A 19442-nucleotide genomic window follows, 5' to 3' on the forward strand; every position below is an offset into this window, starting at 1 on the left:
GCTCTTTATAAACCCTAGCTGTTTTGTAATAGCCCCAAACTGGTAATAACAAAAATGTTCACCAGACAACTTATACATAAACAAATTAGTATGTCTATGCAACTAAATACTAGATCAATAAAAACATATGAACAATCAATACAAGTAAGCAAAATGGATAAATCATACAAATTTATGCTGAAAGAACCCAGGTAAATACTGAAGTTTCCTAGATTCCATAGGACCTTCAAGTTAAGAAACATAAATAAAAAATCTGACTCTAGGATTCATACATGAGAGAACATGAAACTTCTGTTGTTCTGGGTCTGAGTTAACTCATTCAGTATATGGTTGGGGAGCTCATATAGTGTCAAATTGCCTAATAAAGTCAAATCCCTATCACCACAGATTACTGCAGTTCTCAGACTGAGTCAGAAGTTTCTTGTGCAGTGCACCATGGTGAAAGAAGAAATTCACAACTGGTCAAAGAGCAAAGATTAAGTGTCTATGGAGTACTCAACAATAAATGGGACATCTTTATTATATCTCTTCCCTGCAAGGCTCAGGGACCAAGGATGAAGGAGGTGAAAAGACTTTAAGAGCCAGAGGTCAGGGAGGACCAGAATGAAGCAGCTCTTCTGGACATGACAGGACTGCTGCACTCATGAACTCAAAGCAGCTGTGGCTGCCTGTACAAGACCTGTACAGGATCAAGAGAGTCAACATTCCAGCATGGAGGACGGGACCCCATAAACCTCTCTCTGTAGCTGAGAAGCCTTTGACAGCTGAAAGGTTCTGAGGGAGGCAGAGTCCAGGCCCCACACTATGAATAAATGGAGGGCACAAAGTCAGGAAAGAGTGAGAGGTGGCTCTAGGAGGAGTTAGGGGGAGTAGTACTGGAGAGTGAATATAGTCAAAATACATTGTATGCACACATGAAATCCTCAATGAATAAAAAAATGCATTACAAAGTTAAAATCCAAAAAAGTATGAGATGATTCGCTTATATGAAAATATGGGAATGCAAACTAAGTTACAATGACAGAATGCAGAACAGCAGTTGCTTGAAGCAAGGTAGGAAGCAGGAGGGACGGATACAAAGCATTTCAGGGAACTCAGGGGTGGCAGTAAGTTTATTATCTCAGTTATGCTAATGGTGTCACAGATGCATATAAACAGTCACGTTTATAAAACTGTGTACTTCTAAAATCAGTTTATGAGTTACATAAACTGCATCTATTTATTTAGTAGATTACATAATAAAGAAACAAGGGCTTGCCACCCAAAACATAAGCTAGAAACCTGGTCCTCCTGCTCTCATTTCATTTCAACCCATTATCCTGGCTTTCCCAACCAAGACAACCTTTACTTTAGATCTTGTATTCAACTCCCTGTTTTCCTCATGGACATAGCTTTAATTCCATCTATGTAAATTAAAGAGAGATATAGTCACCTTAAAATAAAATAGTACCATAATATATGCACATAATGTTTTAGGATTTATTGTATACTCATTAATGAATTTCTGACTATATATATGTAAGAGCTATTCTAGGAAGTGCCCAAGTTTTGGAACACAGGAACATTCAATTTTAGGAGACATTACTAAACTTCCTTCCCACCAATGTGCTATGCCAAATGTACTCTACCAGTACTGAAGTCAACATATTGTAGATTCATGTACAAATTTTTCTAACTGAATTGTGTAAAACAGCATCTCACACTATGATTTTTAGTGTCTTCAGATGTTTCCTGACCAATGATCTGTTTTGATTTTTTTCATGTGATTGGAAACAGTGATACAATTTTAGATATTATCTTTATGAATAATCAATTTTCATCTATTCTGTTATATACCAGTGTAATGTACATACTCAGGCCTCTTTCTGAGCCCTCTCTGACCATGTTACCCATTCCTATGCCAACACCATATTATGTAAACCCTGCACATTAATAATTGTGATGGTTAATTCCAATCTTCCCGTCAATGAAATCTAGAATTACTTAGGAAACAGGACCCTGGTCATGACAGTGGGAGATTAGCTTGATTAGTTTATCTACTGTGGTGGCACCATTTTCTGGACTGGAATCTTGGATTGTATAAATAGAAGGGAGCTGGGAGTAAGTTATTACTGACTGTGGATTCAGGGTGACCAGCTGCTCCAAGCTTTTCCTTTTTACCTCCACACTACAGTGGACTGAACCCTTGAACTGGGAGCCAGAATAAACCCTTTCTACCTTAAAGACGCTTTGTCAGGGCATTTTATCACAGCCAATAGAGAAAAAACTAAAATGCTCCTATTCCTGCTTTTCTGCCTCAAGAGTGTTCCGGCTATTAATCTCATCAAGACTTTTGATTCACAGACCTCTGAACCTGTAAATGTGAAAAAAGTGGACATTTCTATAATATTCTATTTATTTAGAACATCTTCATAATTGTTTTGTGTAGAGGACTTGAACTATTTTGTTAGGTTCATTCCCAAGCATTAAGGTGACTCTACTATAAATCATGTCTTAGTTATGATTTTAGTTGCTTGATATGACAAAACAAATAAAAAGCCCTAATGTATACTAATCTGATTTTTAAATACTTTGCTAAACTATTATTTCTAGTTTTTCGGGGAATGGGCTCTAAGTATGAAAGTTATATTGATTGTAAATTTATGGTTTCATTACTTCCTTTGGAGGCCTTCTGTCTCTGTATTTTTGTCACCATGCTTACCAAACCCTGAAGACAACAGTGACAACAAGTAATGCTAGTGACACTCTTCTCTTCCCCCACCCCATTTTCTTAAAACTTCTCTGAGTTAACTGAGGTAAAAGTTTTATTTATCTTTATTTTAGACTTTACTTTCTGGCTTCCCTGGATTAATCAATAGCAAACAACTAATTGAATTTAAGCAACAATTAACTGAAAGTTTCAGTGTTCAAGAATCTTGAGACTTAAAGATATTAAGGATTTATGTTTCATTCTATCCCAAATCAAAGCTGTTTTTTTAAGCAGTCAAATCATTGCTATTTTATTCTTGAAGTTGAGTCAGTTCAGTTTGCTTCATTGTTTGAAGGCTCATCAAAATTCTGAACAAGATCACTCTCCTCCAGCAGCAAGCTGTGCTTTTCCATCATCATCTGCCAGGGTCCTTGGTTTATGAGTGCCAAGCTGGGTTAAGATCCTGGGTGGCATTTCTGTCAGCTGCTTTGTCCCAGGATGGCTGAGTTGATGTCTGAATGTTATTGGATTGCTATCCCTTGGTTTGAAAACGTATTAAATGTTAGCATCAGAATCTGCTTATTCCTAACATCTATAAGGAACACTAGAGCTTTAATATTTGTTATACCGAAATCATTTCTTTTACAGTGCATACTTGTGTATAATATGGTGAGTTCCTTTGGTTGATGATGGGCTCTTTTATTTTGGTGGAAATAAAATTAGTTAATTTGAGGCGTCAGGCAGACTAACTGAGTCCTGCTTCTGATGTTGAAACTGTGAGGTCCAAAAGAAATTTAGGACAAATGGTGGCTATCACTGGTGCCTTTTACCATATCGAGGCCATGCTGACCTCCAGGCTTACTCAGTACCTGTGGCTCCTCTCAGCTCTTCTCACCTTGCCACTCATCTTACACTTCTCCAGCTCTTTGTCTCCCATCCCCCAGCTTCTCATTCTTATATAAGCCTCCCATTTCAGCCATGCACCCTCTTGGTCCTCTCTCTTGTTTTTCTCTCTTCTCTCCCTCTCTCATCCCCACCCCCCTTCTTCTCTCATGGTCCAGTCTAGTCTGCTGGCCATGTTCTGTGTACTACTTTCTCTTCCTGCTCTGACTTTTCTAGCTGCCTCTGGCTGTACTCTCCCTCATATCTACAATAAAAACCTTCCTCTCAACAATACTTGGAGCGGTCATGCCCTCACTTTATTTTTTTTCTCTTTAAAATATGTATTTATTTATTTATTTATTTATTTATTTATTTATTTATTTATTTATCATGTATACAGTGCCTGCCAGAAGAGGGCACCAGATCACATTACAGATGGTTGTGAGCCACCATGTGGTTACTGGGAATTGAACTCAGAACCTCTGGAAGAGCAGCAGTCAGTGCTCTTAACCCGAGCCATCTCTCCAGCCCCCATGTCCTCACTTTATACAGAAGTCAAACTTCCAACTGTTAGGACCTTCCTCTTCCTACTTTATTAGTACTTACAAAAGAAACATGAATCTGAGTTAAATTTAATCACAGGTCTATTGAGGTTATTCTTCATTTGTTAATATGTGGATTTTCTTATAAGATCTCTATACTACCATACTTTCAAAAAATTCAACTTGGACAAACTCTTTTTTACAGAAAATTAACTTTGATTTGCTATTATTTTGTTGAATGAAATAAAGATGTAATTTATTTTCCTATAATACTCTTGGTATCCAGGTCATGCTGGTCATAAAGATGAGTAAAAGAGGATTGTGATCAATTTGTCCTTGTTATGATTTCTTTATCTCCTAAAAGTCTCACGTGTTGCATCCTTGGATTCCCTGGTGGTGGATCCAGTCACTGAGACGTGGGTGGACCATGAGGTGCCTCTGTCATCAATTCACACTGAACGGCAGTTAGGAAGGGAGGTCTCTGTGTGTGGAGGAAGCAGGTCAATGGGAAGCATGACTCTGAAGGACTTCCTCTGCCCTTGCCCCTTCCTTCCTGTTTCTGTTTTTAGCCCTACCATACCACATTGCTTCACCATGCCTTTCTACAATCATGCTCTGCCTCAACACCCTAGAAATGTAGCTAAGTATCCCTGGACTGAAATTTCTAAAATCATGAGCCAAAATATATAGCTCCCCAAACCATTTATCATATAGAGCAAAAGTTAATAAGGCTTTATAAGAGGAATTGTTTATACCTTCCAGAAACCCAAGTGATACATAAGTTGAAGAACTTCCAAACTAGCTACATCTTTAGCTTACCCTGATTCTTACATTGTAAAATATATATCACATGTCTCATAGACTGCAAGCCAGCAGCACCTCAAGTGTTTCAGACAAAGAGGATCTACTGTCATAATTAGAGAAAAATACTACCCAGGATGGAGGGCTTCTGTTTTCCCTCTGCTATAGCAACAATCTACAGAAGAATTGCAATAGGCTCCAAAGCACAGGATTCCCCACTTCTCCATGGAAGACACATTCCAACATGTGCAACGGATGCCTAACCCTAAGGGAGTACCAAACTTTACAACTTACTGTTTACAGTGCACTTGAACAAGCACTGTGGCCATAACTTACTGCGTTAGGTGAGACAGTTAACGAGCATTATTTCTTTTTCTTCACATTTCATGGACAGAAGATCTGTTGTTACCATACCATAGATCTTAGAAACTTCAGCAAAGGTATCTTTTTGTTTTCTTGCTAGATTAAAAGTTGTTAATTTTTAGTTACCACTTACACTTCTAGGAGCTACTCCAAGGTTTTTGAGTTGGCATATCTCAATTGCCAGCCCTTATGCTTTAAGGCTGTGGCAGGAGTCACTTGAACACAAACACTGATACATCAGCATGCATATGTTTTCTGCTCAGAAAGCTACTAGTGGTGGTGGTGGGGTACTATATACAGTACTCCGAACAAAGGGATGATCCAGGCTCTGGGTAGAACTATGCACGTGGAGCAAGTTCCTCACAGTGCTTAGAATGATGCACATTTTAAAGTTTGACTCATTTCAGGAATTTTCCACTTAGTATTTTTAGACTGTGGTTGACCCTGGGTTACTGAGACTGCAGAAAGGAACACAGTAGCTGGGGGAGGGAGCTAGTGCACCAGTGAGAAAGTCAGCTGAGGGTGAGTGCCCTTCCTTACACACTGCATCTCTAAGATATCCAAGGTTTGTCCAGGACAGTCTTGGTCTATGCTTACTGATTCAACATAATGACTTTCTGTTCATTAGGAGGGAAGGAAGCAGAGAAGCAAGCAAGGAAGGAAGCCAATTTGAGTGTAGTTGAGGCTCTTTTTCATGGTAGAATATGCCAGAGGCTGTTAAATGGGCTCATGTGACCAACTCTCCCCACTTCACACTTGAACCCTCTTCCCTAGTTCTAAAGACCAGATAAAACTAAAAAATTATAGAGAGGGGGAAAATTTATGCTTAAACCAAAGCTAAATATCCATACACTGAAACCAGCTATTCAGTTCACCAAATACAAAATTTACACAGGAAACAAAGAGCTGTTTTGCCTGTAAGAATAGATTATACACATAGATGATCATCAACAACTAGAAAGGATTGAGAAACACCATGAAAGACACCTCTGGGAGTATCTGTGAAGATGCTTCTAAACCCGTTCCCTTTCAGTTGCTTCTGTCAGGTATTTTGTTACAGAATGAGAAAGAAACTAAAGCACGTTGGTGACTTAATTATAAGACTTCTGGTTGGGACCACAGAGGAAAATATTATCTTCCCATTATAATTAATATATAAAATAATAAATTATCATTTATTTAATATTTTATTAAATCATAAATTATTTTATTGTCATGAAATTTATCATTATTATTGTGTTATTATTATTTGTTACTTATTATTCTTCTAACACATTCAAGTTCAAATAGGTCTCATTTTGTCACAAATAGAAATATGCAAATGTAGGAAAACAGCCTGAGAACAACAGGGATAGTCTAAGTTCTCTTGTCTTTTTTTCATAATTGTTTGCTTTGTAAAGTAAGACAATATGGTTAGTTTTAACTGACAACTTGACACGTCTACAATCAACTGGAGAAAAGCATCTCAGTGAGAAACTATCTATACTGAATTGGCTTGTGGGGGACTGTCTTTAAGTCAATTGATTTGAAAAGACCCAGGCTATTGTGGGTGGTAACATTCCCTAGGCAGGAAGTCTTGGGCTGTGTAATAATGGAGAAATAGAGTTGAGCATAAAGATGCAGGTCAGCATGTATGTATTAATTTATCTCTGCTCTTGACTGTGGATATAATAGGACTAGCTATTTGAAAGTTCTTGTTTCACTTTCCCTACCATGATGGAATTATAAGTTGAAACAACCTCTTTTCAAAACTTGCTTTTTTGTTGGGTATTTGATCACAGCAACAGAAATGAAACTAATACACAGTTCACTATTTTCAGAGGTCTCATTTACATGTGAAAGTCATGATTAAGTAGTATATCTTATCTCCTAAAGAACAGTTCAAAAACAGAACGCTAGCTATGTAACTCTATCTTTTCTTTTTTGAGGGGTTCTCACTATGTATCCTAGGTTAAGCTCCAAACTTGAGGTCCTTCTGTTGTCAACCTCTCAAGTACTAGGATTATGTCATGCCCAATACAAGAGCAGCCATTACAAGAGATGGAAATAATCTCTATCATTAGCACATTAGCATGCTCTCCTGTTCATTTTCTCATTTCACCTTAAATAGACATGAAATTTGGGAAAAACCAATTGTCCAATGTCATCTTTAATCCAATCTATTTGACACTGTCTGTCATATCATATATCACAAGAACACTAACCTGGAGGTAATCTAGACAACATTGTCTCAAAGGCCCCAATGCAATGTTTGAAAAATAAGAGATATCAAGAATGCTTTCAACTATAGTAATTAAAAGGCTTTATGACTTCTGACACCTACCTGTAGACTACCCAAACAATAGGGTTCATAATGTTCACAAATAAATGTCTTTATTATTTCCTTTATAATACTAAGATAGTATTATATAAAAATTAAAAACTTTACTGAGACAAACTTTCTTTAGCATCTGCCTAACAGAATGATGAAAAAAAAAATGAAGTGTTCTTAATGTCCCTCAGGAAATTACACTAACCTGTTGAGGAGTAACAGTATCTCTATAGCTTGGTAATATTTTTAGGGTGACACTTCCACTAATATTTTTCAGTAACTCTTGTAATTCCTTTGGATTGTTTCCAACCTCATGGCCATTGACTTCCTTGATGATATCTCCCACATGAAGCAGACCTTGTCGATCTATCATTCCTCCATGAAGGATTCGGGCGATTACCAGATCATTATTTTCAACCCTAAATGTTACACCCTGTAGGAAATTATAAAAAAAGGAATGATTTTATCTCAGTAAGAATAAATATGTAAACATTATGAATACAAGTAAAATAATTCTGAAACCAGATAGGTGAATTCTTTTCCCATCTTATTTCATGTCAAGTCTCAATAAACTAAGTGCAACTTTGACATCAGAGGAACACCAATGCAACTGGGTTACCCCTTGAAATCTAGCTGTATTCCATTGGCAAAGAAAACTCGAAGAAGCAACAAAGATCCCCACTTGCCTGTTTGCCACACCACTGTTTTTGGGAACCACAAATAAAAAACATAAGAGGAAGTAGTTAACTTCACTACTTCTAGAGCCCCATGATACTTCAAATTTTAATAGCAATTTTCTTCCTTGTCTTGGTGTTATCGTTAGTAAGCAAACAGACATTAATTTCTGAAAGGCTGGGAAGAAATGAAACAGCTTTCCTGTTCCCACTGGCATATTTATAGCTTCCAAGTCAGCTTAAGCTTTCATTTTGACTACGTTTCATAGGCTACATGATTGACAGATCATCTGCTGTGTATTCACACAAAGGCCAAAAGACTGATAAAATAAGCATGAGCACAGTTTCAACAGTAAGTCAACAGCAGAGACAGGGCCGCACTACATTTCCTATCTAAGAAAGCAGTGACTCATCTACTCACCAATGGCTCTCCAGCTCTTTTGTGAATACCAAGAATACGGATGGCATCTACTGGCAATAACTGATTATTGAGAGAAGAATTATTCATTTCTGGGCTTGAGGGAGGCGAATCGTAACACTTTGATGCCACAATATCATGGGCCTCTAGGAGCGACTGTAAGGAGTCAAAACAGCCTGTGGTTATTAGCTACTGATGGAACAAGTTGCTAAAAATAATTTATTAGTTCATTATCACTGTGGAGTACTAAAAGTTTCTAAGGACACATTATTAAATTCCCAGTATGAATTATGTCAAATCATACATATATACTCTTTTTAAGAAAAGTAAAACTAGATCATTTTACTATCATCAAACAGTATCATATTCAGGTTTACAGGTTTGAAGAGACTGGTAAAACTTAGTCTCATTTTTAAAGTATCATGTTCACTAGAAACCAAACCTCAGTTTTTAAACCTGGTAGAGGGAGGTGACAAATTTCCTATCAACAGTGTCAGCATCCTCTTCAGTCTTTACCACTAATCTCTCTATCCAACTATTCCTAATGCACAAAAAACAGGTCAAGTGACAAAGACTCTAAATTTCATTATGTTGATATACTTTGTACATGTACAAAAGTTATGCTAAAAAGATGTCTAAGAGAAAATAATTATCAGCACCTCCTATCATTAATAGGAAATTATATATTACCAATTAAGGTTTTAGTCTATAAAAGAATCAAAAATGGTTCTAGATATAATGTTCATTTTGCTTTCTATGTTTATTATGGTGTATGCTATTATGGATGATTCTGTAGATAGCTAGGAATATCTTTTTTGTACACTAAAATTTTTAAAAATTCCTTACCCTAGAGAAGTTAAGTTTTAATTCAATACTGGACACAACATTAAACTAAAAAAATGTCTGAGTATGCAGAATACAAGTTCAAACATCACTAATCAAAATAGAAGAGGTGAACAAGTATCAACACATTCAAGACAGAGACAAGCTGGGTATTGGCTTAATTGGTAATTCCCGATAATACTATAAAATCATTTGCAAGATATTGGAAAAACATTTAAAAACAAGGTCAGGAAGACGGCTCAGTCAATAAGGTGCTTGCCCCACAAACCTAAGAACTATGTAGAGATTTCTAGTGCTCATATAAACAGCTGGGAACAGTGGTGAGTATCTGCAACCCCAGCTCTGTGACGAAGACACAAGAGTAAACTCCAAGTTCAGTGATAAAGTATCTCAAAAAGGAAAGAAAGGAAGGGAGAAAAAGGTGGAGAAAACATCAGACTTTGACCACTAGACTTTGCATACCTGCACACACAAGAAACACACATGCAAATACACATTCACACATAGAAATTTCTAAAAGGGAGAGAACTAGAAATCTCTATGTGAGAGGTGTTCCTAATAACGTTGGAAGTTATTCAAAGCTCTAACCCGGGCTTCTATTTTGAGGCAGGGCTTTCTACTCCTGTGATTACACGAAACACTATTAATACAATTTATCTCTCAGGTCAAGAATTCTCACGTGCTCCAGATTCATGTACTAAAAGGGTGCTCACCCCTGGTTAAAGTCAGGATAATTTGAGTGCCAAAAGTAATAACTATTATAGAGAATTGAAGTTCCACATTTAGGGAGAAAATTTTCAGGCACACAAAGCTATTTAGCAAATAAAATAGCTAAAAAGCATCATTTGTTATCATCTGATCTGAAGCTGATGTTTTCAACAACTTTTACTTTGAAAATTGGTAAGGAATAGGACTCATCATTTTGTTACCTTTCCAGGAGGATATGTTACAGGGCAATAGGGCAGCTGAAGATAAACTCTGGGCTCATACAACAATGCCACCTCACATACACAGAATGAGACAATTTGGAAAATGCTATTTTCCAATCCCTAATGAAAATATTGATTTAGGCAAGGATTATTAATTTGTGTTTATCTATAGGTTAAGTGGCTGTTATGGAATAATACCTGTATAATCTTAGCTTGGTGTGGTGACACATTCTTATAATGCTTGCATTCTGGAGGCCAAGGTAGAAGAGAAGACTGGTGAATTAGAGGCCAGCTTGTGCTATGTAACCAGACCCTATCCCCCCAAAAGAAACAATTAACACACCCCAAATAAGAAGGTATCTGTATAATGTAAAAGTAACAGCATACTTGTTTACCTCCCCATGGAGATGATTTCAAAGAAAGGATTATACTGTCATAGCTCTTAAACAAGGAACCAATTTCAGTACCAACACTGGAAGGGAACCAGGTATTCTACATCTTCTGATACAGTTAACTCATTTTGCATCATCATTTAAGATGTATTCGAACTTAAAGTAGTGCACCTTGAGAAGTAAATTATCAACCCTTTAATTAGAACTTCAATAAGTAAATAACACATCAGAAATTCAACCAGATAAACTCAGGAAGTGGGGCACTGAAGACAATAGGTAGGTCTTTTCTACCAAACACAACAGTAAAAAGGGAAATGGGAATCCCATAGATATGGGTTGTAAATTCATATATCTAATACCCTGGACCCAAGATTCTCCATTGCCCTCAAGATGAAATTCAAATACTTTATACTGCCTTACATAAACTCAAATCACATAGGCCCACATAAACCATGTCTTAAAAAAGCAAAGGAGTGTCATCTAATTTTGAGGGCAAAGTTTGCAGGGAAAACAGTGACATTTTCTTCTTTTATCATAGCATTTTATCCCCCTATTAAAATGCAATGTCTCTGTCACAGAATGAGTGGCCATATATGGCTGGATATATTTCTGAGGTTCCTATCCACTTCTTACTTTCCCAATATTCTCCGCTACCATAAACTCTTAACTATTATATGTTTAATATAAAAATTTCCCATCATTTCTGTTCTGAAGTGAAATTTTTCTTTGTGAAACTGTTTACCTTATGTGCAGACCTTTTTCTTTTTTTTAATCTATAGAAAAAATTATGCTACATAACAGTTTCTATACTTAAACAAACTTCCTGTCACCTTTTCATCATGGGTATCATTGAATTCATCATGATACTGTAGCAATACTAAAAATGGTCCAAACTAGGCCAAAGGAGGAATGAGAAAAACATTGGCATTAATAAAGAAAAAAAAAAGGGGGGGGCATCAAGATGGTTTAGAGGGTAGACGCTCCTGCACCAACTCTGATCACCTGAGTTAATCTCAGGGATCCACATGGTAAAACCAGAGTACAGACTCCCACAGGGTGTCCTATGACCTCTGTACATCTGCCATGGCACATGCCCCTCACCCAATAATACATAAAGAAAAATGTTAAACAAACAAACAAACAAAAGACGGTGGCAGCAACACTGTCAAAGTGAGGAGAATTATTCCTAGGATGTGGTCTGATGGTCAAGGTTATTGATGGTGCAAAGAAAAAGCCAGGGCTTTTCTGTGATAGACACTGTACATTTCTGTGATATATACAGTCATATATGTGTGTTTATGTGTCTTTAATATTGGGATATTAGAATACCTAGTCTAGGACTTATGAACTTCTAAAGCAGGCCCTATACAACACTGAATTTCTTTAGTGTTGAAGGTGAAAGCTATGGGAGGAAGACAGAGACAGATTACCTGGAAGTGAGGTTCCTTGAGTATTCCAACCAGTTCTGCCACATTTTCATCCACACTTATTAGAGGACTGATATCTTCAAGAATTTCATTTACTAATTCCAAGTTATTGTCACTGACAGCTTCTAATTTTGAATCTTCAAGTCTCTCATGAGCCTGAAAAGACAACAATTGATTAAAGTAATATTGCTGATGTGTTGTTTTGTTCCATCAATATTTAACTGGTTTATATTTTTCTTAGTTTTATAAGATATTATCTAGAGGGTAGGCAAGGTGGCCAGCGGGGTGAAGGCACTGGCTGTCACGCCTGATGGCCTGAGTTCTATCACTGGGAGCCAGCCACGTGGCAGGAGAGAACTGACTCCTGAAAAGTGTCCTCTGACCTCCACAAGCACCATGACATGTATGCATACATGCACTAATTTACAGAAGCCATATTTAATATTTTAGTCAGAGGCAATAGATGAATTTTATAAATACATCATAAAATATAATGACTTCGGTCTTTATTCCTACCCTAAACACCATGAAATACTCATTTTTATAACTGCTAAAAAAAATGAATAGGCCAGATGACATGCAGAGAGCATGTGTCCCTCTACTCGCCAACTAGGTGTCTAACAGAGGCTGGAACCCTGGATACAGTTATGTTTTATTACAGCAAATAATTAAGGGTAAAAAAATAAAAACATAATGATTATCATGCTACTATTTTTCAAATGATTTAAGAAAGAAATGAATTAAGTATACTGGCATATGTCTGTAATCCCAGTCCTGGGGAATCTGGGAGAGCAGGTTGGTTGTTTGAGGCCAGTGCCTGGGCTACAAAGAGGTGCTATCTTGAAAACAAAACCCAGATAGACAGAAAGACAGATGGATGTACACACACACACACACACACACACACACACACACACACACACACACAAACAAAAATTATTTATTTGAAAACTCCAGAACCCTGAAGCTAATATTTTCATGTTTGAAAATCTAGTCTAGGGACACAGTTCAATGGTAATATCCTTTCTTAATGCGTATTGGATTTAATACCTAGTAATGAAAACTTTAAGTAAAACATAAACTTAGAGGAGGACATTCTTAAGCAGGTCTGAGATGTCTGATACTTTGATTGGGAGGGCAACCTCTTCCATATATGTACCTTTAAAAAAAAAAGCCTTTTCTTTCCATGGTCCTACATTTCCTCAGTCATAAACTTTTTTTTTTTTTTTTAATAATAGGAGTAAACCAGGATTCTAAATTCAAATTGAGAAGGAACACTACATAGGCTGCATCTTTTAGGTGTTCTTTTGATAAATAGTTGCTCACTAATTCTAAAGAGAGGGAAAGGGTAACTACTAAGATTTAATTTAGAAGCCCATGTAGGATGAAATTTGTTACACTGATGTCTATAAATACTGAATAAAAAAAATCCCCATTTCTAATGTCGTATTACTGTGATGCTTTCCATGTTATATGCATCACCATGCTTGAGAATCCAAATACAATAGTTGTAACTTGTAAATGATGGTCGTTTTGATTACATATGCTTTTTTTCAAAGTGACTAACAATAGTACATTTTTTTTTTCATGAGACAAGTTCTTTTTTTTTCTATGTTGCCAGAGTAACCTTGAACTGCAGGCTCAAGAAATCTTTCTGTCTCAGTACCTGTCCTGAGTAGTTGGGGCTGCAGGTTGAGCCATCACACCCAGCAAAGTAAACTCTTAAATGGAAGAGATTTTAAGAAAGACCACAGAAGAAAACATTTTTAAAATTATGAAACAGAATCTTTAGGTCATAACTTTGAAAACCGTACTCCAAAAATTTGAAAATTTAAAGGAAATGGACAATTTTCTGGATAGATATCACTTACCAAAATTAAATCAAAACAGATAAGCATTTTAAATAGGCCTATAACCCCTAATGAAATAGAAGCAGTCATCAAAAGTCTCCCAACCAAAAAAAAGCCTAGGGCCAGATGATTTCAGTGCAGAATTCTACCAGAAATTCAAACACCAGATAATACCAACACTCCTCAAAGTGTTGCACACAATAGAAGCAGAAGCCAAACTCTTTAGGAGGGTACAATTACTTTGGTACCCTAGCCAAACAAAGACCCAACTAAGAAAGAAAACCACAGATCAATATCCTTCATGAACATTGATGCAAAAATACTCAATACTGGCAAATCAAATCCAAAAACACATCAGAGAAATCATGCACTATGATCAAGTAGGCTTCATCCCAGAGATGCAGGGATGGTTTAACATACCAAAATCTGTCAATGTACTCCACCATATAAACAAACTGAAAAAGAAAAACCACATGATCATCTCACTAGATGCTGAAAAAGCCTTTGACAAAATCCAACACCCCTTCATGATAAAGGTCTTGAAGAGATCAGAGATAACAGGAACATACCTCAACATAATAAAAGCAATAAACAGTGAACCAACAGTCAACATCAAACTAAAGGGAGAGAAAATGTGATTCCTCTAAACTCAGGAACAAGACAAGGATGCCCATTCTCTCCATATCTCTTCAATATTGTACCTGAAGTTCTAGCTAGAGCAATAAGACAAGAAAAGGAGATCAAGGGCATACAAATTGGAAAGGAGGAAGTCAAACTTTCACTATTTGCAGATGATATAATAGTTTACATAAGCGATCAGAAAAACTCTACGAGGGAACTCCTATAACTGATAAACACCTTCAGCAAAGTGGCAGGACACAAGATTAACTTAAAAAAAAAATCAGTACCCCTACTATATACAGATGATAAATGGGCTGAGAAAGAAATCAGAGAAACATCACCCTTTACAATAGCTACAAACAACATAAAATATCTTGGGGTAATGCTAACCAAACAAGTAAAAAACCTGTATAGCAAGAATTTTGAGTCTTTAAAGAAAGAAATTAAAGATACAATCTACAGATTCAATGTAATCCCCCATCAAAATTCCTGCACAATTCTTCACAGACCTTGTAAAAACAATTCTCAATTTTATATGGAAAAACAAAAGACCCAAGATAGCCAAAACAACCCTGTACAATGAAGGAACTTCTGGAGGCATCACCATCCCGGACTTCAAGCTCTACTATAGAGCCATAGTTCTGAAAACAGCTTGGTATTGGCACAAAAATAGACAGGTAGACCAATGGACTCAAACTGAAGACCCTGATATTAACCCACACACCTACAAACACTTTTGACCAAGAAGCTAAAATTATACAATGGAAAAAAAGCATCTTCAACAAATGCATGCCTTTATTACAAATTAGGTGAGGCTAAGTGGTAACATAATAAAACTATTGGCAGACAAGGGAGTGTCTCCTGTGAGGGTGGAACTTGAAGGTAACCCAAATGCACCCAAAGTTCCTTCACATTGCAGATTAGTTTTTATGGAAATAAAGACTCTCAGTATAAAATACAGAAAATTTTAAGGAAGTGTTTTAGTGAAATTATAGCGACAGTAAGATTAATATGGAGAACCAAATTCTGAAATACATTCAAGATGAATTTTACAGCCAGGCATGGTGATACATGCCTGTAATCAAAACACTTGAGAGTGGAAGCAAGAGGCTCAGGAGACCAAAGGCATTCAGAGCTACATAGAGAGTCTGAGGCCAACTGGGGACATGAGATTCTATCAAATTTTTTTAAAAAAAATAATTTTCACTTTTTCCTAGAACAGAAAAACAGGACCATAGTTATAATATATAGGTAAATAAGTCTCTGAGGCATTGTGAAAAAAACTTGAGACTATTAATTTAACATCAAAACTTGTTTAGGTGAGTGTCATCTTAAACTTAATTCATCAAACTAACAGGGTCACAGGAAACCTTAAAAACCAGTTAAGAGCAGGGAGCACACCCCCAATGGGAGGCTAGCCTGGTCTACATAGCAAATTCCAGGCAGGCAACAAGGCTATATAGTGAGAACCTGTATTAAAAAAAATGATGGAGCAAATGAGTCACATGTTTGATTAAATGAGTCTTTTCCTTTAAGACACAGCAGTATTAGAAGGCCAGGATAAAGCTGGGCGGTGGTAGAGCCCTAGGGAGGCAGAGGCAGGCCGATCTCTGTGAGTTTAAGACCAGCCTGGTCTACAAGAGCTAGTTCCAGGACAGGCTTCAAAGCTACAGAGAAACCCTGTTTCCAAAAACAAAAAACAAAACAAAACAAAACAAAGGCTAGAGAGATGGCTCAGTGGTTAAGGGCACTGACTGTTCTTCCAGAGGTCCTGAGTTCAATTCCCTGTAACCACATGGTGGCTCACAACCACCCTGAATGAGATCTGGTGCCCTCTGCTGGCATGCAGGCAGAAGACCGTATACATAATAAATAAATAAAATATTAAAACAAACAAAAAAAAGGCCAGGATAACTCAATAAAAATGTATTTCATCTGTCACAACTAGGGAAGAACTTGCCATGGCTGATGATGTAGAAGTCTAGGATGTGAAACAAATACGGACTAGCCTTCTTGTAAGTCCAGTTCTGTCACTATGTACATCTTAGAAAAACAAGCTGAGAATTTCTTCTAGAATTTCTGGCTATTTTACTCGAGTACTGTCCTTGCATACTTGCAAACAAAAAAATATAAATAACCAATATAGTTCTTAATAATAATAGCATTAGTAAAGTAGCAGTGTTACTTACTGTTTGCAACCTTGCCTTGTTGACCCTTAAAGAGCAAGACTCATATATAAACTTTCTTTTTATTTTCTTACACAGGGCTAAGTATGTGGTCATTCCTTATTAAATATTTTATGGACAAGGTACATGAATGGGAAATGAATTTAGCTTGTGTAAAAGCTAATTTTCTTTTATCTAAGGATCGAAACTCCTAAATACTAGACAAGTCCAAAAAGATCCCAGAATAAGAACTTGAATGGGCATTGAATCAAGGCAAGAACAGAGGAGCTATATACCTTCCCTGCTTTGTATACACGTGACATCAAACATAAAGAACTTGGGTCCAAACAAAAGAGGAGGCCTATGCTAACTAGAATGGAACTCTCTAATAAGAAAAGGACTTCTCAGAAATCACCACGCTGTCCAAATGGAGCTCAAATTTTACTAGGTAAGGTATATTACAGAGCATTTAAAAACCACTGTATGATCGCTGCAGAATTAGAGCCACACAGATGCCAGCAACTACATGGAATTTGCCAGTTTTTCTTTCTAAGAGAGAAGCAAGATTTTTTTTCTAAAGAAGTTTGGTTTTCTTAGTATTAAACATGTATCTTTTTATATTAAGTGTTGGAAACAACTTTTTACACAACACAAAAATCAAGCCACAAAACACACACACACACACACACACACACACACACACACACACACACACACACACACACGTCTAATTTTATGTGACTATGCAAACATTTAAGCACTTCTCATCAGGAATCAACAATGCTAAGACACAAAAACTAAAGTCAAGACACAAGTCACATTACACACAAAGGCTAATTTCTCTTTACAGAAAGGTCTTTTACAAACCAATTGCCTAACTAATTAAGAATATGAACAAAAAAAAAATCACAGGAAGGGAAATTAAAACTTCTAAACAAATGAAAAAATACAAAACTACATGTATAAGAGAAGTACAAATGAAAACTATACAAAAATGTTCCTTCTTTTCATTAAATTGTCAACATCCCTGCTAACAGACCAAGTTAGTGAGAAAGTAGGAAAAAGACATTTGCATACATTTTTCTAGTGAGAACACACACATGAACAATTTAATCAAATCTTATAAAATTAAGTGACTTTTTTCTAAGAATCTGTCCTAAAGATTAAATATGTACAAAATGAGGCATAGCATGAATATATATTAATAGCATAATCTCTAACAAAGGCCATATAAAAATCTACCAAAATGACCAAGAAAATTCCAATGGAAAATAACATTCACTTTACAGAATATAGGTGTCTTGGGATGCGTGATGTAGGCTCATACATAACACAGGCCTACAACTCCATTATATTTGTTAGTGAGAGAGACTCAATGCTTCCCACTAAGATCTAGAAACAAAAAAGATAGCACTCTTACTTCTAGTCAGTATTTGTACTGGAGTGTTCTAGTCAGGGCAAGAAGTCAAGAAACAAAAGTTATCCAGAATGGTGGGGGGGAGGGATAAAGCTATTTTTATCCACTTATGACATGGTCTCCTACTTACAAAATCCTCAGGGGGTACATTAAAAAAAAATTAGAACCAACAAGTTTAACAAAGTTGTACAATAAGAGATCAATATGCAAAATCAAGAGTTTTTGTATGACAGGAAGAAAATCTGAAAATGAAATTTAAGAAAGCATTCATAATAGCAACAAAAAACAACATTTGAGTATGTTTCAAAAAAAAAACCAAAAACAAATGGAAACTTATAAATCTATAAAACATTGTTAAATGCCGGGCGGTGGTGGCGCACACCTTTAGTCCCAGCACTCGGGAGGCAGAGGCAAGTGAATCTCTGTGAGTTCAAGACCAGCCTGGTCTACAAGAGCTAGTTCCAGGATAGGGCTCCAAAGCCACAGAGAAACCCTGTCTCGAAAAACAAAACAAAACAAAACACATTGTTAAAAGAAACTAAAAGATTCAAATAAATGTAAATAAGATTATAAGTTTTAGATGTTAGATTACAAGTTTTAACACTGTTAGATGGTGTATTAGTTAAGGTTACTATTGCTGTGATGAAACACCATGACCAAAAGCCACTTGGGGAGTTAAGGGGGTATTTTGCTTACATACCCTGAGTCATAGTCCTCTGAGAGAAGCCAAGGCAGAAACTCAAACAGGGCAAGAACCCGGAGGCAGGAGCTGATGCAGAAGCCATAGAGGGGTGCTGCTTACTGACTTGCTTCCTATGGCTTGCTTTCTTATAGAACACAGGACTCCCAGTACAAAGGTGTCTCCACCCACAATGGGCTGGGCCCCTCTCATTGATCACTAAGAAAAAGCCCTATACAGGCTTGCCTAGAGCCTGACCTTATGGAGGCATTTTCTCAATTGAGGTAACCTCCTCTCAGAAGACTGACTCTACCTTGTATCACATTGATAGAAGACTAACCAATACAGAGGACAGTAACTCTCAACTTGAAAGTTCCTAAATGATCAAAAGATTCACAGTAATAGCTACTGGAAACACAGGTGACTTAGCAACTAACAG

General features: G+C 36.7%; 2 protein-coding genes across 7 annotated transcripts in view; one reads left to right on the plus strand and one right to left on the minus strand.

Moving 5' to 3' along the window:
* Positions 1-2554, plus strand: part of Gsdme (gasdermin E) — a 90983-nt gene extending 88429 nt beyond the window's left edge. Inside the window, exon 10 of the mRNA XM_027429599.2 lies at positions 388-2554. Coding sequence (XP_027285400.1) covers positions 388-480 — 93 coding nt within the window. The 3' untranslated portion in view covers positions 481-2554. The remainder of the gene's footprint in view (positions 1-387) is intronic.
* Mpp6 (membrane palmitoylated protein 6) overlaps positions 1-19442 on the minus strand; it is a 94206-nt gene that overhangs the window by 21653 nt on the left and 53111 nt on the right. For 4 of the 6 annotated variants that reach the window (XM_027429590.2, XM_027429591.2, XM_027429592.2 and 1 more), the window contains 3 exons: positions 12275-12427; positions 8684-8836; positions 7794-8021 (listed from right to left, as the gene is read on the minus strand). In XM_027429590.2, coding sequence (XP_027285391.1) covers positions 7794-8021; positions 8684-8836; positions 12275-12427 — 534 coding nt within the window. The remainder of the gene's footprint in view (positions 1-7793; positions 8022-8683; positions 8837-12274; positions 12428-19442) is intronic. The other 2 variants (XM_027429593.2, XM_027429589.2) reach the window with 1 other exon arrangement.

The sequence above is a fragment of the Cricetulus griseus genome, chromosome 8 (assembly GCF_003668045.3).
Source record: "Cricetulus griseus strain 17A/GY chromosome 8, alternate assembly CriGri-PICRH-1.0, whole genome shotgun sequence".
Taxonomy (NCBI): domain Eukaryota; kingdom Metazoa; phylum Chordata; class Mammalia; order Rodentia; family Cricetidae; genus Cricetulus; species Cricetulus griseus.